At 39.9% G+C, this 21768-nt stretch overlaps 1 protein-coding gene across 2 annotated transcripts in view; it reads left to right on the top strand.

Annotated features, from left to right (window-relative positions):
• CRTC1 (CREB regulated transcription coactivator 1) overlaps positions 1-18996 on the top strand; it is a 65394-nt gene extending 46398 nt beyond the window's left edge. For both annotated transcript variants that reach the window (XM_067560701.1, XM_067560695.1), the window contains 3 exons: positions 3341-3427; positions 4245-4425; positions 5305-18996. In XM_067560701.1, the coding sequence (XP_067416802.1) occupies positions 3341-3427; positions 4245-4425; positions 5305-5516 (480 nt within the window). In that variant the 3' untranslated portion in view covers positions 5517-18996. The remainder of the gene's footprint in view (positions 1-3340; positions 3428-4244; positions 4426-5304) is intronic.
• The last annotated feature ends 2772 nt before the right edge of the window (positions 18997-21768 follow it).

The raw sequence follows: 21768 nt of genomic DNA, 5'->3' as shown, positions 1-21768 counted from the left end.
GCTGTTAGAATAGTTATAGATCAAAGTGTAGTGGTGTAAAAAGTAAAACTTTGATAGTTTTAAGAAAAAAACAGTTTAATTTTTTTAAACATAACTTTCTTAAAAAGATGGTGCTTCATCGTAATGCTTTACTGTTTTATGGCTAGACTCTCACTTTTGCCCACATCTGATTACCAGCTTGTTGGCCCCAATCACTCCAGTGATATTGGAGAGGTACAACAGTCTTAAGTATTGGACTGGGAGGCAGGATCTTTTTCTCTTCTCTCACTCCCCAGGAAGGCACTGTTGAGGTTGGTTTTGGGTAGGGCTGTCATGTCTTACAAGTGAACAGCGGGAGACAATTAATTACTGGCAAAGAAGCTCCTTATTTAGCATGCAGGATATAATTCTGGCAAAACACTTTGTTACTTAGGGCTGGTCTACACTAGAGAGAGTTTTGTTAACAAAGGTCAGCTTTTGTTGACAAAACAAGGGAGGTGTAGAGACTAAAATGCTCCTTCCACTGATGTAACTCCCCTGCTATGCCGACATAGTAAAATCACCTCAATGTCGGCTTAGTTAGGGCGACGCAGTATCAGTGTAGACGCTGTGTCCCTTACATTGGCGGTGGGGCTGTCATTCTTCTCAATTTCACCACTTAAAGCCCCCCTGAGAGCCAAGCAGTTGATCTCCACTCCCAGCTGGGAGCAGGGAGAGAAGCGTGGGCAGCTTCCGCCTGAGAATGGGGAGGGGAGAAACCTGGCCCTGGTTCTTGGTGGGGAATGTTGGGGGGGCCCCACCAGAAACCTGTGGGACTCCTGGCAAGGAGCTGAGAGCCTGGGCTGTCGGCACCCCACACTGCCCCTCTTAGGTCAGTTGAAGTGCTCCTGGTGAGGATGGACTCCTCGACACCAAGAGGGCAGTGTAGACATCAGCCTCCACGGTAATTACTGCGATGGCTGTAAGTCGACCTATGTTAGGTCGACTTATTTTTCTAGTGTAGACAAGGCCTTAGATGGAAAAAGTGCATTTATTTTTTACTTTGATGCTATTCATTATAATTTAGTTTAAGAATTCATGAGTGTGTTTGAATCATCCCATTCAAATGTAAGACAATAACAGTGGGAATATTCTGTGAAGGAAACCTTGTTTTCTCTGTGAAACCCTGTTCTCGCTGTTGAATCAGTGTTAAATAAAAGATTCCTCGCTTCATTTAATAGCCGAGTCCTTTCTTAGAGTGACAGGAGACTAAGGGGATCTTTCCTGCTAGACAAGATTTGCCGCGCAGCAGTATATTTTCTGACTTTACACCTCACAGTTTGGCGCACAGACCCTTAGGGGATATCGACGTGCTAGCAGTGAGCCCCGCAGGCTGGGTAGACAGATTCCCACTAGTCGGGCTCAAGCTAGTGCACTAAAAATAGTAGTGTTGACGACCTGACCTCTTAGACTTGAGAGCCCGAGCCACAACATCCATGCTGCTATTTTTACTGTGCTAGCTTGAGCCCTGCTAGTGCTGTCTGTCTACCCGAGGTCGGAGGCTCCCTTCTAGCTGCAGTTTAGACGTAAGCCTAACCCTTAGAGGCTCTGTTACAAGGGTCCAGCACTGTGCTGGATTATACAGAATGCTCACTGCTCAAGAGTTCAACAGCTTTCTGTTCTCTACGTGCACTCAAACGATGCCCTCTGCCTTCCCACACACAATGGAATAGGGTTCACAGTATTATTAAGAACAGGCCTGGTGTCAAATAGGATCTTTTTAACAAATGGACTGAGTATGTGCAGCATCCAAAGCCACACTGAATTCATGGTGGGCTGTCCTCAAGGCTTTTAGTAATCAAGCTATGAATTTCTCCACTAATGCCACAGTAGCCCAAGAGTTTCCATACAGCATAACGGCACTGTAAGGTTCTGCCTCAAGGTAAAAAGTCCATTTCTTTTGCTTTGAAAAGGCATTGTCATCATGTTTGCTTCATGATGGATCCCTCTTACAAAGGACTGTCGGAAGGGTTGTTGAAAAAACCAGGCAGCCATCCCCTCTCCTCTTTCATGTTGTTTGAAATATTTCTCTCTCTCTCTCTCTCTCTCTCTCTCTCACACACAAATGTTCAGTGCCATTAGGAAGAGTGTTTCATCTGAGATGTTACTGTTAGTTATCATAATCGTTGTCTCCTAAATTGATTTTATGTTCACTGTTGTGGACTTCATCCTGTGCTTTTGAGTAGTTTGCAACTTTGCCATGTTAACATCGTTAGTGGTATTAGTTGGTGTAATTATATACTCACTAATTAGGCTTTTGCTTAAAATTTCTTGTGTCATTCAACTTTTTTATGGGAAAAATGATTAGTCTCTTAGTCTTGTAATGAATTTCATGAAATTAAAACTGCTGGAAAATACTGTGCAAGACATTTAAAAACCTAAAACAAATGCATCCTTAACATGAAACAAACTTTCCAAATAGGTTTTCGATAAATACACTAGTTGTTTTTGGGACAGTAGATTTTCAACTAGAATCTACAGAGTTAGATGGAATTTAAAGAAGAAATTATATCTCCTGTGATTTCTGTTATAGCCAGTAGTCTTTTGGGTAAATAGAAGTTGAGAGTTGGTTGATGTTTAAAAACAAAACAACACAACAACTCAAAGCTATTGGTTACCTTCAGAATGACTGATATTGGACATTTCAGCAGAAGGAAAAGAAGGAAATAAGCATGTTTATAGAATTCCTTCTGCAAATTTTCCTTCTCTTAGTACTGCTGAAAGGACAATTTCATATCCAGGCATTTTAATAAGTAATTTTTCTGATCTGCCCTTGATGGAAAAGACTTGATACTGTACATTGTGGTTCATTTTGGCACCCTATTGTTTTAGTTAAACTGCTCATTTTGTAAATACCAGGTGAGAGAGATGGGTAAATAGCCATCACAGGCATATTGATGACAGAAGTATTTCACTACATATTGGTTGCAACGTGCACTTTGCTGCCTTAGCTGTATTTGTAGTTTTTATTCTTTTAATGGAAAAATATTTGTTTCTTGTGCAAAAATTGCAGGGCGTTTTTCTTTGCATAAATCCTGTTCTAAAGCAGAAGTTTATGCATGTCCCCAGTGTGAGCAAGCTTGCTTCCTAGAGTCTACATTTCTTGTACTTAATGAAAAGTGTAACAGAGGAGGACTGGTTGTGGTTGAAGGGGAAAATCTCATATTTTTTATTTGTTCTTTATTAGCTTGCCTTAATAATGAACAGTATTTCCGACCAAACTTGATACCGTTCAGTTGGAAGTGTTCCGTCACTTATACACCTTGGGTACGCCTAACTATTTGTGTGACTTTCACAACGTAAGACTCTGTTTTGTTTTCAGCATTCTTCCATTCTGGAGAGTGTATTTGGTGACTCCTATTACGATCAGCAGATGACAGCTAGGCAGGCTAATGCCCTATCCCATCAGGTGAGCAAATTCATCTCAGATTTTGAACTATATTTTGGCCATTCTGAGATTAAAATAAATACATAGAATTCAGTTTATGGCTATTCTAAAGATCACATTTCTGTCCATATCTTATTACTTCTGTTTTAGTTTGTAATTGCACTGGTATTTCATTTTATTTGCTGTTCCCCCTAAACATTATAGCAGATGGCTTTTAAAGGGACTCTGCCAAGACTATTAGATTTTTTTTATTTATTTTTTTAAAAACAGCCTTTCTTGACAGTGGTCCCATTTGGAAGATCTCACTTTGTGGGTGGCAACAAATACATAAATCTATAATTTGCAACCAAGATGTGTGGGATCCCAAAATTTAACAAGCAGACCTCCATGCCTTCGACAGACCGGCCACCCACTATAGTTCATGCTTTAGCAGTTAAATGTGCCACTGTAGGTGAAGAAGTGAAATGGCTTCAGAATGGGACTGCGCTTGAGGAAGGCAGTTATTTGGCTTTAAATAGCATCAATCATATCGCTTTAATTTATTTTGCTGTTTTTTCATTTTTTTTAAGAATAGTGTTTTCTTTCTTTATTTCAAAGGTTTGACAGTCTGGTAGGATATTGTAGGCAGCAATTTGATTTGGTGCAAAAGCTGAATTTGGCAGTAAACTATTCTGCCAAGTTAGGTGGAAATAGGCCATATTCTGATCTACAAAACCTAAAGATGAATTTGTTTGCCTGGCCTTTTGAAATGTTATCTCCCTAACTAGAGGTTTGTAAATTGCTTCACTGTATTTCCTGATGGTTAGAAGTAACTTTTCCTTTGTGCCTTGATCTTCAGCTTGAACAGTTTAATATGATAGAAAACGCCATTAGTTCCAACAGCCTGTACAGCCAATGCTCCACCCTTAACTACTCCCAGGCAGCCATGATGGGACTTACTGGGAGTCATGGCAACTTACAGGACTCACAACAGCTGAATTACTCCAGCCATGGAAACATCCCCAACATCATTCTTACAGGTAAGGCACTTGCTAGCCTAACAGAAAAGGGACCAGTAATTTTAGCGGTATTATCGACTATACGAATGTTCATGAATTTTATGCTAGTGAAAAGTGCCAGGCTGGCATCCTTCATTTAGTCACAACCTAGACAGTACTTGCAGTGACAATGCTAGCTACTTCATCCCTGACCTTCTACCACCATCTGTAATGGTGTGAGAAGAATTCAGCCTTCATGGCCCATTTTATCTTCAGCTTCTCTGCTGATACTTGGCTACAAGAGAAACCCTAGTACCAAATGTGTTAGTTAAAGCAGCTGAGGTGGATATGAAAGTGAAATGATTTCCCCCAGAGTCACTAAACAAGTCAGTAGCTTAGTCCAAATTTCAGTTTAGGATCCTTCTGGTGTCTAGTCCTTGTCCTCCTGTATGTTAAGATAAGGAGAGAGCTTAGGGAGGGGAGGAGCGAAGTGTAGCTTTGGCCTGACCGCACTCCCCAGTTGGAAGTTAATACCATTTTACTCCTACAGGTGCCTCTGTAAAGCTTTATACATTGTTTGTTTAATACTCAAGCCTTGGTGTGATAGCCATGTGAGTGTGGCTTGTCATTTTCAGTTCCGCTCCCACAGGACCTAATTTGAGTTTTGCTCTGTGTTCAGCTGCTCATGATGATGTAGTGCCCTTTAAGTTAGGTTTTGGAATGCGCTTGGACAAACCTGCAGTGCAGCTTAGGATCTGCTTTTCTTTTTCAAATGTATCCTTGCTACTCCAGTAAGCTACTCTGATCTCTTTGCAAGCTCTTTCCTCACTTTATCTTTAGCCAGAAGATTGGGAAGAGAAGTGAGTGTTTTGGTAATTGAGCATCAATACTGAGGCCTGTCTCCCCTTCTCTTCACTCTAGTGACAGGAGAATCTCCTCCCAGTTTATCAAAGGAACTGACCAGCTCTTTGGCAGGAGTTGGAGATGTCAGCTTTGATTCGGATTCCCAATTCCCTCTGGATGAACTCAAAATTGACCCTTTAACCCTGGATGGACTGCACATGCTTAATGACCCAGATATGGTTCTCACCGATCCTGCCACAGAGGACACTTTCAGGATGGACCGGCTGTAGACTGTGGACACCATGAGCCTGGGAATAAAATTAATTCCTGGAGCCCAGCTGAACTGAAGAGTCCGATGGGTCAGTCATGTCAGATTAAAGAGTTACTGAGAGCAGTAGCTCCGTCATGTACAACATGTACAATGAGTAAGGCTTGTTGTTCTAAGCTTGCAGTGCTGCAGACCCCTATTCCCCGTGGCGCCATATTTTATTCCTTATCTACTCATTGCGATTAAATGAGTAAGAAGTTTGCATTAGCCTTCTCCCCTCCAAACCCCCACCAGCAAAGTTCCAGCATAAGGTTGTCAATTTATCATTTGCACTAGAAGGGGGGTGTTTCTGGGTAGATGATGAAGGTTCAGAGTCAAGGGTGAAGAGATTCTCTTTGTAAAATACCACATCATTGGCATTTGATCATTGGCTGTTCCTGTTAACTGATCAACAGCCATCTCCGTGTGAGACTGAGAGGGGACACGCTCAGACTACTGACCTCTCACTAACTGTAAAGCAAAACACCGGTATGGCCACCCTCTGGGAAAGGGGGAAGGCTTGTGATTTTGACTCTCCCAGACTACTTTGTGACAGCTGCTTTGTAGAGCAAAATGCTTCTCCCTTTATTGATATGCCATATTTGTTTTCAGGTTTGTTTCCTTGACTGTTGTCCAGCACCCACTGCCTGTTTGTATGTCCTGAGCAAACTCGTTTACTTGGCAAAGCAGGAAAGCGGCTTGGCAGCCCAGTGGGCTCTCTGTAGCCGGTTATCCAAAAAGCAACTGTAAACACTATTTCCAGAGCCTTTTTCTTTTTTTAAATTTCTGAGCACACAAAAAAGTACTATAATTCATTACATGGTGAGTGTGAAGGAGTGAGTGGAGCATTTTAAAGCCACTAAAAGTATATTGGTGGCTAAATTGCAGAGAATTTTATTTTTAAATTCTACTTCTTGTGTGAAATTCATGGGCAACAGGAAGGCCATTATGTAGCAATGCCTAGCCCAAGTCATGGTGGCTATTTTTATGATTTTTTTATTCTTGTTCGTTACCTATTAAATATTCTGTTTTTCTTATTTATGGATTTTTAATTTAAGTATTTGGATATTAGAAAAGTAGCTAAACTACATAAGGCCAATTGAAGCACTCTGCATAATATGCGTACAGTACATCCTTTTATTATTTTATTCCAGAAATATTATATATAATATTTTTTAACTAATTGGAATTTGAAGCAGCTGCTGACCAGAAGTAAGGAAACCCAGGGCAAGTCTGTGAAGTGTTTTCCATTTTATGTATTCACATTGGGGTAACAGGAACATACATATTTTTGGCAGGATTACTGGCCTACTGGATAGGGGAGAAGATGGATGTGATTTTTATCTTGATTTCACTAAGGTTTTTGACGGAGTCCCACATAACATTCTCATAAGCAAACTAGTGAAATGTGGCCTAGATGAAATTACTAAAAGGTAGATGTACAACTGGTTGAAAAACTGTACGCAGAGTAGTGATCAATGGTTCACTGTCAGACTGGGAGGGCATTTCTAGTGGGGTCCTGAAGTAGTCAGTCCTGGGTCTGGTACTATGCAGTATTTCATTAATGGCTTGGATAATGGAGTGGAAAGTATGCTTATAAAATGTGCAGCTGACACCAAGCTGGGAGGGGTTACAAGTACTTTGAAGGGCCAGGATTAGAATTCAAAATGAATTTGACAAATTAGAGAATTGGTCTGAAATCAGCAAGATTAAATTCAATAAAGACAAGTGCAAAGTATTACACTTAGAAAGAAAAAATCAGTTGCACAGCTACAAAATGGGGAATAATTGGCTAGGTGGTAATACTGCTGAAAAGGATTTGGAGTTTATAGTGGATCACAAATTGAGTATGAGTCAACAATATGATGCAGTTTCAAAAAAAGCTAATATGTGGGGGTTATTAACTGGAGTGTCACATGTAAGACACAGGAGATAATTGTCATGGTTTACTTGGCACTGGTGAGGCCTCAGCTGAGTACTGTGTTCATTTCTGGGTGCCACAGTTTTGGACATTTTAATTTATCCACATCCTTCCTAAAGAGAACAACAAAGATGATATAGTTTAGAAAACCTGACCTATGAGGAAAGGTTAAAAAAACTGGACATGTTCAGTCTTGAGAAAAGATGACTGAGGGGAGATCTGATAAGTCTTCAAATATGTTAAGGGCTATTATAAAGAGGAAGATGATCAATTGTTCTCCATATCCACTGCAGGTGGGATAAGAAGTGGGATAATAGGCTTAATCCTCAGCAAGGGAGATGTAAGTTATATATTAGGATAAACTTTATATATTATGATAAACTTTCTTGCTATGAGGGTAGTTAAGCTCTGGAACAGGTTTCCAAGGGAGGTTGTAGAATCCCATCATTAGAGGTTTTTAAAACAGGTTGGACAAACACCTGTCAGGGATGTTCTAGGTTTACTTGGTCCCGCCTCAGCGCAAGGGGGTTGGGCTTAATGACCTCTCAAGGTCTCTTCCAGCTCTGTTTCTATGAGTCTGTGACCCAGGGAAAAAGTCACTTGCTAATAGTGAAATATGCTGTGTCCCGGAGCATTCTGAGACTCTTAAATTCCTAATAGACTAGTTCTGTTAGTCACAGCTGATATTCTCTGGTGCAGCATAACAGAGGGATGAATGATTTAAAAAACAAATCACCCATTGATTCGAAAATGGTGATTTTGCTTAAATGTAATAGCTGAAATTTAGATCCCTGGCACTAGGTCACCTTTTACAAATCTTGAGAAATATGCTTACCTCTGTTTACTAAGAGCCCAGTGCACTTACAGTAATTGTCTGAGAAGCAAAGCTGTTAAAATGTTGTGTTCATTACACTATAGTCCTCACAGCAATAGAACCCATAAATACATGACCCTTCTATTCAGCAGAAGTTAAAATCAACATTATTTGACTTGTACTAACAAAGAAAATTGATTATAAATAGTACATTGAATGTGTTAATGAAGGACTTACTGCTAAAAGCGATTATTTCCCTGCAGCAGGGGCCGAACATCCAAATATATTTTTGATAAATACAGTCTCAAATAAAAAAGCCTTCTTAACTTATATTTAAAGACGTTGGTTTGTTTTTTCCCCTTTCAGGAATGGTGTTTGTTCTCCAACCTCTCCAAATCCTGTGCTCCTATTGACTGAGTCTGCATTGCCCTGTTTTGCATTTAGTCAAAAAATGCATTAGTTAGGGTTTTTTTCAGTTGCAAAACTTTTTATTGAAAAACACCCCTTCAACCCAATCACCCCTCCCCCCAAAAAACCTTTTCCTTGCTTCTTTTTTTTTTTTTTTTTTTTTTTTTTTTTTTTTTTGAGCAGGGTATGTAAATGTCCATGGCAAAAGTGGGCTACTCCTAATGAGTTATAGCTAGGTTTCTGTGTGCTTCCAGAAATCTGTGGGGTGCTGTCCTGAGACTGACGGAGACACTGCTGAGCGGAATTACTGCTTGGCTCTTATATAATGGGGTTACGTGTTTGCTCACATATTTGTGCCATTAGTTGCCCATTTGCACTAAAAGTGATGTGGGATTTTTATTTTTTCTGTCTCATAGCTTATATGTAAGCTACTTGTTAAAGGATGGTTTTCTTTGGTTCCTCCCCACAAAATTGCAAGACTATCCTGCATCTCCGTTTATAATGTTCATCAACATTTAAGCCTGATGGTACGTTAGTCCCAGTGTCTGCATATTTCAAATTAATGCTTTTTCAATTAAAAAAAAAAAAAAAAAAAAAAAGGTAGCTTCAAACAGGAGGATATCCTAAACGAACGGGAGTCATTTGGGCACAGATAATGGAGTTCTTTGCTTCAAAGCAGCCAAAGGTACAGTGTGACTTGAGTATGCTTTGTGCAGTTTACTTAATTGCCTTGACAGCATTGTTAGTTCATTGATTGGATCTCTGACCTCTTGTTCAGCTGTCTCTTATGCATGTAATCCTTGTCTGTGGTGATCTATTTTGTTAAAACCAGAGTCACTTCAGATTGAAGCATCCAGTTAGGAATTCATAGATTCTGACTGGATAGTTTCACAGGGAGATTTCGCTCAGTGCTACCTTCTATTTTTTTTTTAAACTACATGTGTATATAGGAGAGCTGTTTGTTAAATTTGTAAGTAGACATTTAAAATGGCCTTAATTTAAAAAGAAATATAAACCCATCTAGATGCAATTTTCAAAAAAACAAACAAACAAAAAGTGGTTGGGGGGAGATTAGGGACCATCTAGTTAGAAGAAATATTTTTACTTTGTGTTTCTTTTCTGGAGGGGATAAGTGGAGAGAGAGAAGTCATCCTTAAAGGAGATGATGGATGTGTATGAAAGAATGTGCTTCATCTCTTCAGCCCCAGTAGGGGGCAGGCTAGGTACTTTAATTTTTAACCCTTTGAGAATCAGAGTGGTTATTTTAGTGCAGTGTCAGTAACATTTCAATAGTTTCTGTACTTTGCTACCTGGGAGAGTGGCCCCTTGGCAGCAGTACGTGTGCCCTATTCTAGTAGAAGAATATTTTTCCTTTCCTTTTAAATCTGATTTTTTTAGCAGTTGTGTATGAGTTTACATTATTTTAAACAATAAATGTTTAAAGTTTTCAAGTTCAAACACAGGGTGGATCCCCAATGCTTTCAGAACGTAAGTAGATTTATATTTCATTTTCAAGTGTAGTAATACCTTTTGCATTTTCTACTTTGCTTATGAGGGTGGTAGATGTGGAAAAGCATTGGCCATTACAATAAAGGAACGCATGATGCTTACACAGCTACTTATGGGAGGACGGAAAGAAAGCGCATTATTTGGGGGGGGAAATAAGAAAAATTGGAAGTATTACATCAGACCTAATCGTTCCAGTGGTAAATCATTTTTTAAATGGTCTCATGTCTCATAGGGTTAATGTCCAAATATGTACCTTCTGGTTGATTTCTGTATAGCTACATTTTTATAAGAATTTCCCAAGACAGACTGTTGCATTTGCCACTACTTTGAGGAAGTAATAGGAATAAACTCAATGCATAAAATACTGTGATTTAAAAGAAAAGTGGACTTCTGCTATTTATTGCAGCTTAAGTGGTGGTGGGGGGGACAAGAGAAGCTCTTTTGCATTGTATATAGTACTGACTTCTGCATTCTCTTTAAAATGGATCTGCAAAGGCTGAGTTATGGTAGTTCTGCATGGTTGACCGCAGGCAGCATCACACATGTCTGTCTCACTACTGCTTCTGCGTGCTAGTGAACACTTTTTGCCAGCATTCTTTAACTGTGCAAAAACCTTTCCTGTACAGAGAGAACCTTTACTTTAAAAAAAAAAAAAAAAAGGCAGAAAGAGAGATGTTGACTTTTAATTATGAAAGAAACCATTGATAATTTATGTACTGTTTTTTGTTTTCCTTTGAAACAAAAAATTATGCCCGAGAATACTGATGTAAACCCTCTTAACAAAGGTGGTTGCTTAAAACTTCCTGCTAGGTGAATAGAGCCACTAAGTTTATAGTAACTGGTACAGGATTCTTTTTTATTAACTTCCACTTCAGAGCAAGGTATGAAGTGTTATATTTTAAAAGCTCTATTTCAGTAGCAGTGATATTTAAGACTTGCCCGTCCCTTATTAAGATATTACTCAATTTGGAAACCACCTCAATGTACAATATGGAAGAGGAAAACCCTCTCATCATATAGTAGGTTAAAATGTACTCTGTGCTTTAAGGATGACAGCATTTATTACTTTGATGAACGGACCCCCTGTCACTGTGATGGCAATGTGAAAGAGCAATTAGTATTTCTTATATGTCTATGTTCTCTTTTTTAAAAAGGAAAAAAAATTGTTGTGTTCCTGTTATTTGTATTTTTAGTTGCTTACTATTTATACTGCGCAGTGTAGGCATGGAGCGCATGTCAGTTTTCTATGCGGGCACCATGATGACATTACGATAACTGTGTATTATAAATCATTTTTACCTTTTTAAACAGAATCATTGTGTGGAATTTCTATACTACAAAACAAAGCACTACATTAAGTACTATATTCATTTGTGTTATTTATTTTTTTTGTCGGTGGGAGGGGGTGGTTTTAACTGTGGTGTATATTGCCTTATATGTGGGCTTGACCAATTTTATCAAAATAAAGGCATAAGGGGGTAAAATATGCTTACTGTTTTATTCAGCAATACAAGGTGGGGCTGCCACAGAGGTATCTGCAGAAAAATGTGTTGTAGAAAGCTTGGGAAGCAAATACATGGTATATAAAATCTTTATAGGACAGGAAATCCAGCTATGTAATATGACTACAAATAATGAAGAATCTTAAAGGCCTGTGAGCAATTGGAAGTTTATATGGCGATTATTATGCCAATCATTTTGTAGTGAATAGTCTAACCTGTACCAGCACACCAACTATATATTCTACAGTTGTTTGTAGAAGCTCGATCTAGTAAAAGATTTGGTTTGGACACGCCCCAAAAAATCTATTCTCATGTGTCCTGTTGGTTACAGGAACTTGACAGATGGTATTACCACCTGCCTTGGCAAGAGGTTGCTGTGTGTTTTTTGAGCCTGAAGTATCAAGGATGCACTGGAGCTATGCATTGTGCTGGGAGTTGCTGAAGGCTGCAACAAGCCAGGCAATAGGAATTATCAAAGGACATAAAAGGTGTATTCTAAAAGAAGAGAGGGAGGGAACTGGAAGAACTCCTGTAGGAGGCTGTAATTCAGTTTGCATGTGCTGTATATTCACAGATTACAGAGCATTATATTAACCAGGGGGTTGTGTATTTAAAAACAGCGCCAGTAAAATTGTCCCAAATACAAGACTTCTGATGATTGTTCTTCCTACATGGCAGTTTGACCTCTCCCTGTACACCTCCCACACCTTTCAGTCTGCATTCACATCTTCCTATAATGTTACAAATCTAAGGAGGCATGTTTAGAGCCACAGAATTTCTCTTTCCTGTCCTCTGATTTCAAATGCATCTAGAATCTATTTGTCTCCATTGTGTTTCTTTTCTCCTTGCAGTAGCATTGCAGGAACATATACAGCTCTGAGGAGAGAATTCATGAGCAAATAGGTATGGCGGAACCATGGCATAGGGAGCCCACACTATTGTGGCATAATCTAGGATAACAGCTCTCATGGTTTGAAATTTCTTTGCCATGGAGTAATGGATTGTTTCTAATTTTGTGTCCCTCTAATTTTCAATACCAAAAAAATAGTTCATGTGTATTTATTGATGCTGTCTAGATGCAGGTGGAATGAAGAGCTTGCCTGCTCAATGCCTGTGCTCTCCTAGATGGCCTGCGTAATATCAGCTCACCGGCATGTGTCTCAGGTCCTGCAGCCTAACATTCAGTGCAATGAAATCAAGGATTGAACAGTTTGTCTGTTTGTTGTGGAAGGCTGAATGTAAATTTGCTCTAAGTGCAATCTGCAAGAAGACTTGGAGCTGGAATTGTTAGTTGTGCTGCATATGGTAGATCATATGTGGTAGAGCGTGTTTTAGTTGTGAGCACTGGCCTTGTGTTACGAATTACTAACAGCTGCATGCTGTAGGTGCCTTTACTCCAGTTAGTCTGGGGCAGGGTGGTTAATATATGGCTTTATTCTTACATTGGATCGGGACAGGAATGTGCCATTGAATTAGCACTCTTGCCACTGCTACTATAATCCAAGCTAGTACAGTATCTGCAGCAGTGTCACTTGCCTTCACTCTAAGAAAGGCCACCTAGTAGACACTACAGGAAAAAATCTGCTACAGTCTCAGGTGGCAGGCGCAGTTTAAAAAGCGTGGCGGGAGATGAATTATAAGAATAACACTCCTGATCTACTCAGGTTATTACAGCCAAGTATTATTGCTAATTTTTATGGGGGTATTTTTAAAGACACAAAAGGGCATTAGTCACCCAGCTACCATTGAAAGTCAGTGGGAGTTGGGTGTCCTGTTTGCATTTGTGCATTTGTAAAACTCCCCTTAGATGCACAGTGACACAGTAATTGGGTGTTAATAATTAAAACCAGAGTGACTTTTAACGTAAAGTGTAATAGCGAAGTTTTGTAATGTAAATCCCCTAGCAAGAGAGCAGTCATCTGCATGCTATTTATTTCTTCTGTTCTGATGTCTGTCAGCTGAAGGGAATGCTGGCCATCTCCTCAATACTAGCTGAATTAAACCATTGCTGCTTTTGGGTTGTACTTAGTCTTGTAGGTAAATGAAGGCAAGAGACGTGCATAAATAGATTTCATGTAATTTTAGCTTGACTCTTTATTGCTGAAATGCTGGATTGTATATTAAATAGCTACAGGAGAGTGGGGCAAATTATGTATGTTGAATTTCTGACTTGTAGTTTCCACCTGCTGGGGAATCAGCCAAATGACGTAATCTTGTATTTACTGGTATATCTGAAGATCCTATTTTCCATTAACTGCATTTTAAGCTGGTACGTGGCCTAGCTTTAATGCAGTATCATGATTCAGCTGAGAAAACATCTGTGGTGAGATCTTCTTTGTAAAAACAAAACATAAAACCTTAATGTCTCTTAGGCAGTCTCCAGCAATCTGCTGGTAAGCCACACATGTCCTGTCAAGTAGTATGCAGGTTAGCAGTGTCAGTTCTGCTGAGCTGGCAATAATTGCTTTGTTTTGGGCTGTTATGCATTTGTTGTCAGAGTCCCAATCCAATCCCCAGTCATTGTCACAAGGGCTTTTGTGTGCTCTGGCTGCAGTTTACTGTGGAGGGTCTGAACTGAGATCTGTCAGATACGTCCAGCTGTGCTGGGCAGGGACACTTGCTGAACAGATCTGGCATGTCACTCAGCAGCGAAGTGCTTGGTAGGTATCTGAGAGAGAATAACTAGGCTTCAAACTGTAACAAGCTGTCTCCCCAGGCAATGTGACGGCGGGGGGAGCGGGAGGGGAAGTTAACATCTCTGTTGATGCTGCTATTCATTTCAGTGTCTGGTTTATCCAGTTACACACGGCTGCTTATTGGTCATTTTCTGAACGTTCTTGGCAATCAAAAGGGTTACATTTCTGTGTTGGAAGGAAAGTTGAGTTCTGGAGAACACTGCAAAACCACTGAAGCTGTTTTACTGTGCACAGATCTGGCTTGCCCTGACTAATGAGAACTTATAGTAGCTAATGTGATAGCGGCAACATTTTAATAATTAAAAGAACAAACACCTCGCGAATCATTAGCTCTGCTGGAGTTAGCAACAGCTATCAGGAAGCTGTGAATATAGTATCTGCGTATTTTCCTAAACCATGGACTCACTGCAGTTATTTTTTTCATTATAATTATGTATTCATCAGCTGCCCAGGCATGGTGCATGTTGCACGCTGTAGTAAATTCCTGGAGACCTCAAACGACTTTTCCACATCCTGATGGCAAAGTGGAAATGAAGAGGACAGTGTTAACTATTTTACTTCTTAATTTTGCTTTCCTGCAGTCATTATAACTTACAAATTTTTACTTTTTAAATTTGCTGAGGGTGTTGAATATTTCTTTGTAGTTAAAATATACAGTGCGGGGTGCGAATGAGTGGAAGGCAGCTCTACGAACTGGCTTCAGGAGAAAAATTAATCACAAACCAGATTATATAGCCAAAATATGGTACATGCAGAAGCTATGCATAGGAATGTGTCAAGTGTAGGCATAGTCATAGCTTCTCAAAACACTCTCTTCAAACATTAGGAAGCTAGACCTCAGGGAGCCACCTTCTATGCCACTTTGCCTTGGAGAGCGAGAGAGAATGTTAGCATTTTGTAAGTCAGTAATTCTGCAGGTTTTGTATTAAATGAGCTCTAGATTTTGAACATGTGCCGTGGTTGGAAATCTAAACTAAATCCAGCTAACGCTGAAAGCTAATTATCTATTTGAAATGGTTTAGCTCTCAACTAGCAATTTTAGATTTCTCTGTGCAGAGAGGAGTGCTTTTCTGAGCGGGGGTGCATGGATTCCTCCCTCTCCGTGAAACAGATGTCTCCTACACTGCCTGATTGTAAATCAGGAGTGTGCTGTAGAGCTGGTGCATTAGCATTAAACCCTCTGGAAGAACTGAGGGTGCTCATTACTGACTTGAAGAAGGCCTCCCACTCACACATCCACCTTGCAGCTTGTCAGGCTGGGACGTTACTTCCTACCTGTAAAATCTGGCATGCAAACTTTGTGGCCTGTGGATGTGTGAAGGTGTAATAGTCCAGCAGCTCCACCTCCTGGTCAGGAGAGCATTAGTAAATTAAGTGAATTTGTTTTAAAATTCTATTTTGAATACAGAATCCTCTCCATTATTTTGTGTCAGCACTCCTAGAATTGAATTGAGTTCTCAGCACTGAATGTGTGCTGTGGGATAGAACATATCTAACACATCTGCAGTACCAGAAGTTGGAGTACAGAAAAGATCCCAGCACCATGTTGGGGGTAGGATGCTGGGTCTGAGCTGTGACCCTTGCTGGTGTGTTCAGAGTTTCTTCCTACCATGTGTTTTTTGCATCCTTTGTTGATGTATAGAGCTCAGTTCAGCTAGGTTGAATTAGGTGCTTGCTCTGTTACTGTATTTCTTACAGCTCTTCGCATTTTTGTCTAATCCTGGGATCAAGCCTGTCATCTCTTGTAGTATTTTCCTTAGCTTTGTGTGGTAGATGAGTCAGAATGAGGTTGGAACCTTCAGTGTTAGAATCGGTATGAGCAAGTTGGATGTTTAACGTGCTAGAGAGTGTGACAAAGGCTGACTCATGATATTTTTCCATTTGGCTGTTAAATATGTTTTCAAAATTCTACATATCTGTTTAAAAAATGACTAAAAAACCCTAGTGATCTCTCCCTCCTTCCCCCTATTGGTTTCTGGAGGGCAGAGCTTTCAAAAATCCTTAATTGACTATTTTAAAGCAGACAAATTAGATCACAATAAGAAAAAAATTCTCAGCATATCAGTTAAATTGGGTTTAGGGGTTGCAACAATTAAGTTGCAACTAATATTAACCTAAGCTCTCCTCTGCTGCTCCCATCACCTTGAAAGTTTACATTCTTTGACTGAAGAAACGTATCTGAGCCTCCTCTCCATGCACTCAATGAGACGCATGATATGCGCTGTCTCTCACAAATAAATAAACAAGCAACATGCAGATGAGATGACAGAACCAGCTGGTGATGATACTGAAGAAAATGTAGATCTTAGAATCACAGAAATGAGCAGCGGTAAAGGCCGCCTAGGTTTTTCCACCCTAAACTCTTTGGGCAGCTGGTGTCTCATTTTGTACCTTGTAAAGTGCCAAGTCTGTTGTCAACTCTTAATAGCGAGTCCCCTTTGCTAGTGCAGGATTCTTCCCTGCATTAAGTTCATCAGTCGTATTTTAAATGTCTCAAGGGCTTTTGTCACTTCCCCTAGCTGAAGCTGAGAAAAAGGAGAGCACTGATTTGGGTCGTGTTGCTTTGAGACTGCTGTGCTATAAAGCACCCTAGTGTAACAACCACACGCCATGTCAGATGAATCAAATACAAATTGCTTGACGATAAGCCTTTCAAAAAACTCATTCATGTGGATGCTAAATGTTAAAAAACACTCCCAACCGTTATATGTTTTAGAAAAAGCACATCTACTGAATTCTGAGAAAGGGAACTCATTTTTGCACGCCCTAATTATGTAGTAAACTTGAAACAAAGCCTTGTTTTTTTCATAATTGCAGTTAGGATTTTTCAGTATCAACATGTAAAGCTACAGGAAAAGATGTTTAAAGAGAACACGGTGGTATGATTACCCTCTCCATCCTACCCATTGGGAGAGGGTAAAGTCTTGCCATGTGTAAGTTTGCTAATGTACGTTTTAAAAAGATCAGTCTGAGATGTGTGAACTGGGTTTCTCTTTCCTAAGCTTGCGATGCAAGTTGTTGCCTGAAATGCTTAAATTGTCGTAACTGAGAGTAACTGGTAGAGGAGGGGTTCCATCAGATGGCAGAAGTTTTACGTCTGTAATGAAGCTTGGCTAAATCTGTGGCAGTAGGGTGAGGCTCATTTGGCCAGTTTGTAGCCAGTCTAATCTATCTTGTTTCACTTTGGGAAGCAAAGTACAAAGCAATTTACTGAACGGCTGTTGTACCTTCTGCTGGTGTCTGCTTTCAGAAGCTCCTCTTACCCTGCCTTCTGAACTGTTGTATTTATACAGTAAATGAAGTGTAAAGTTCATTTGTACATGTCCTATGGATTATTCAATCCAATCTTTTTAACCATAGTATAAAAAGAAAAAAGGAGCGATGGAGGGTGTTTCTATTTATAAATCTAGTGTAGGGGCTCGTTTCTGCCACTGTAATAATGGTGTGTCAGTATTTACATCAGAAATTGTAGGGGCTTATAACTTGGACATAGAAATTAACTCTGGTTTGAAATTTACCATACCTAGGGGCAAAAATTATTAAAATCTTTTCTGCGTATTTGTTGGTGAAGAAAAAGAAAACTAGTAGTTAGTAGCTGTCTTTATGCTTTACATAATGCCATAACAGTCATGGTTTGCGAGGAAAAAGTAATCGTCCGGCCTAATCACTAGCCTAATTATTTTTGGAATCTGAAAGAAAGTTAAACAAACATAAGGAAGTTAAGTGGGTGGAAAAATCTTTCTGTACTTGCAGAGTAGAAAATAAATGTAATTATTTATGGGACAAAGTATTGAGGGGAAATAGGACTCATTTAAACAAATCTTTCTTTACTTACCGAATACTAAATATTTACGGCATGAGCATTTACAGACCTAGAATGATACATGTTATATACATGTATAAATACATATTATACACATCCAGATATTGTTTGGTCAGCATTATAAAGCTTAGCAATTAAAAATACTGTATTTCAATCAGTTCTAAGAAAAGGGATAGTAGATATTAAGGTTGTGTTTTCTTCTGGAAGGAATTGGAAGTTGTCATTTTTATTTTTATCCAAGCAGGGTCCCCATCTTTGATTGGATTCCTTTAAAAGAACTGCAGATTGAATGCAATAGGGAAGTAGTTATGAAGGGAAGGTCTGATTTCAATAAAGCTAAATCCAGCTGCTTCTGGCAGCTTGTCTCACAGACTGGCAGCTAAAAACAACTTCATGTAGTTCACTGAGTTTGGGGGAAAACATGATGGATTTATGTATTTTCGGAGACAGTATAATATACTGTTCTTTATGAGCTAAACTTTTCTATCAAAATAACTTGTGGATTATTTCACTGATATATGCAAATCCTATATTCAGCTACAGCTTTGGTGCCCCAGGAACTCTGGAGAAATTGTCCCTGCGACATAGAAGTTTAATTTATTGTGCTTTTCTATAGGTAAAGTGGAAAACTGAAGTTGGCTTTAAGTGTTTGCAATCTGAGAAATGATGTGAAAAAGCAGCTCAACTCAATGTACATTCTTTTCAATCTTTTCTTTTTTGTGTGAAGGCTTTTGTCTTTGTATCTTTGCATTATTTGTAAATGAAATGTAATAAAGTTCAAATGTTTTCGTCTCTGGCTGCTCAGCTTTTCTTCCTTAATAGTTTTCTTACTGAAGCTTTTTAATGTTCAAGTGGTTTTTAAAAAAAAAAGTGTTAATATTTACAGGAGACCATGGAGGGAAATTATTGTGGCTGGCTAACATTATGCCTGATAATGCTTTTGTGGATATGCAAACTGAAAATTATGTAGGTAATGAATTCTCCCGCTTTAAGATAACAGCTCTGTAAAGATGATAAAGCTTTATGTTAACCCGCAGCATTGAAGATACATAGAGAAGTCCTCTCAGCACCAGTGATAACAGTGGAATGATCAATACTGCCATCTTTCTGCTGGGACATAAACCAAAGTTCTGACCGCTTGTGCTGGTTGTATGGTGCTTTTTGTAAATGTGGGGTGTCTAATGCTGGTGTCCTGACTGAATTCTGAATATGGTAAGTTGTAGCTGCCTTGGCTGAGCCCCCTGCAGTTCTGTAGAAGGTGGTGGTATTCTTCTGTACTTCCTGGTCTAACTTATTGCTGCTGTGTTACATTGGCATGGGGGTCTTGCCACAGTGACTGCATTTCACTAATGGGAGCACGGATCCTACGGATCCTTCCCAGCTCAGCGACCTGTGAAATAGCAGGTAACCAGGCAAAGTCCAAGATGTCTGAAAAGGTTCTAAAAATACAATTACTTTGTGAGTTCCACACACATTGTATTTCAATGATCTGTAGATAAACTTGAGCAGAATCAGGAGCTTTCCCCAACTGGCAGTGCCCCAAACTCCATCTGGGATCTAAAATAGTTGCTGCCACACTTTAGCAGACCATCTTATTGTTGATGTACAGTGCAGAATACACCCAAGCCCATTCTCCTAGAGCTGTGTATTGGCTCTGCAGTGCTAAATGCAGGCGGGTCAAAGGAAGTGAGTTGGGATGGGGAGAGGTTATGGATATAACAGGACTGGGAGTTGGGTAACTTGGTTTTCTTTCCTGGTATCACAGAGTTCCTGTGTGACCTTGGACAAGTCATTTCACCTCCATGCCCTGCTCCATCTACTGTGTGGCTAATCCCTTATGTATAGGGGAGTTGTTGGACTTAGTTCTTTAATGTTGATAAGTGCTATGTAATTTTAGAACATTATAGAGTGAGAAGGGGGGGCTGTTTTTGAGTCATTTTTAAACTATAACTGGACTTGTAAAAGTTCAAGCAGTTTGCTTGGTTGAACCTTCAAGCTTATGCACATATGCTAAAAACTGGGTGCAGACAACAAATGCAGTGAAACCTACTTTATAAGTTGGTTGCTAGAGGTGAAAGACAGGCCTTTCCCGGGGTGAACAGGCAGCGAGTTTTCTGTTTGTATTACAAAGGTAATCCATAGCTGGGATATTGTGACCAATTATTTAGCTATTGCTGAACCCTCCCTGGAGGGAATTAGCCTCTGTTACATTTTGATTTTTTCCTGTTTGAGAGAGGTAAATTGATGGAGGTTTAGCTCTAGCCGGAATTCTAAACTAACGGGCAGCAGCAGTCCTGATCTTACAGTGATGAGATACAGTTCTGTTTTGCATGAGGCGTGTATATTACCTTGTGGGAGAATCCACCCACAGTATGACCAGATGAATATGTACAATAGACACATGCCCTTTGTGCACGTAATAGAATGATTTATTCTTTGTGACAGCAGCCATGCTGAAGATGTATTCAGTTTTTCAAAGGAAGTTGTGGAATCCACATCTCTCCAACTGTTTGAAACTAGATGGGACGGAATCCTAGAGAATAGAAAGTCTTTTGAACAAACACGCTCTGGGCCCAGCAGATGAACAAGACGGACTGCTGGGCTTTTCCTTCACTGAGGTCTCAAAGGATAATTTTTGGTTGACTTTTTAATTCTTGTCCTTCTGATGCCTCTTTTCCTGCCCCAGTCCATCTTGCATTGGGATTTTTGTTAAATTACTTACACCTTTTCATTCTTTGTTTTGGAACGTTGCTGTTCTGCATTTTGTCCTCTGATGGGAGGAAAAACTTGATTGGCTCTGTGCTTTCATGGTAACCTTAAAGGGGTGGAGACACCGTCAAGAAACCTGATCGGAGAAATCCCCATCCCATTATGCGTTTGGCTAGAACAATTAAACTTGACGTGGCAGCTTCACTTAGGCTCTTGTTACAAGGAGAGGAGGACCGCAGTATTATTGTGGCAAGCACTATGCCGTGAACTGGTTCACTAACCAACACGTGGTGGGTTATGGGAAAGTAAGCAGGGCTGTGCAAAATGGATGTCACATCTTGGGTGCAATATCATTCAAATGCAAAATCTTGTCAGACCTGGGCTCTGCTATGTGAGGTTTGAAGCTTTTGCAGTCGTGGCTCATTGCTGAAGAACATTCTGATAAACTCTGGTTTTTTGTGGGGGAGAGAAAACATCTGTGGTTCTCACAGGTCTGAAACACTTGTGCTTGGTTACACAGTGACAATCAACAGAGGCAGAAACTGCACCTTATCCCATGTATCTTTTCAAGGAATGGCTGCCCAGAATAGTATGGGCAGAAGCAAGGTCTGATGGCTCCTGTCCAGCTGCACTAGGCCTGTTATCTGCAGCATTCACAGAATGCGGTTCTGCAAACCAAAGTATGGAAGGACTGATTGATTGAAGACCCTCCCCCTGCACTGCTGAGACCACTGTGAAAGCTGGTATGATAAATAGGGGACTGAACATCACATCAACTGTTTCCCCCTGCAGAATTCAGTCCTCGCTCTAGTCCACTCCTGCAGAAAGGGAAAAGCCATTCAAAGGGGCCTTC

The sequence above is a fragment of the Emydura macquarii genome, unplaced genomic scaffold (genome assembly GCF_026122565.2).
Source record: "Emydura macquarii macquarii isolate MOO-44397 ecotype Brisbane River unplaced genomic scaffold, CSIRO-AGI_Emac_v2 contig_306, whole genome shotgun sequence".
NCBI lineage: Eukaryota > Metazoa > Chordata > Testudines > Chelidae > Emydura > Emydura macquarii.
This window is presented reverse-complemented; position numbering and strand designations above follow the sequence as displayed.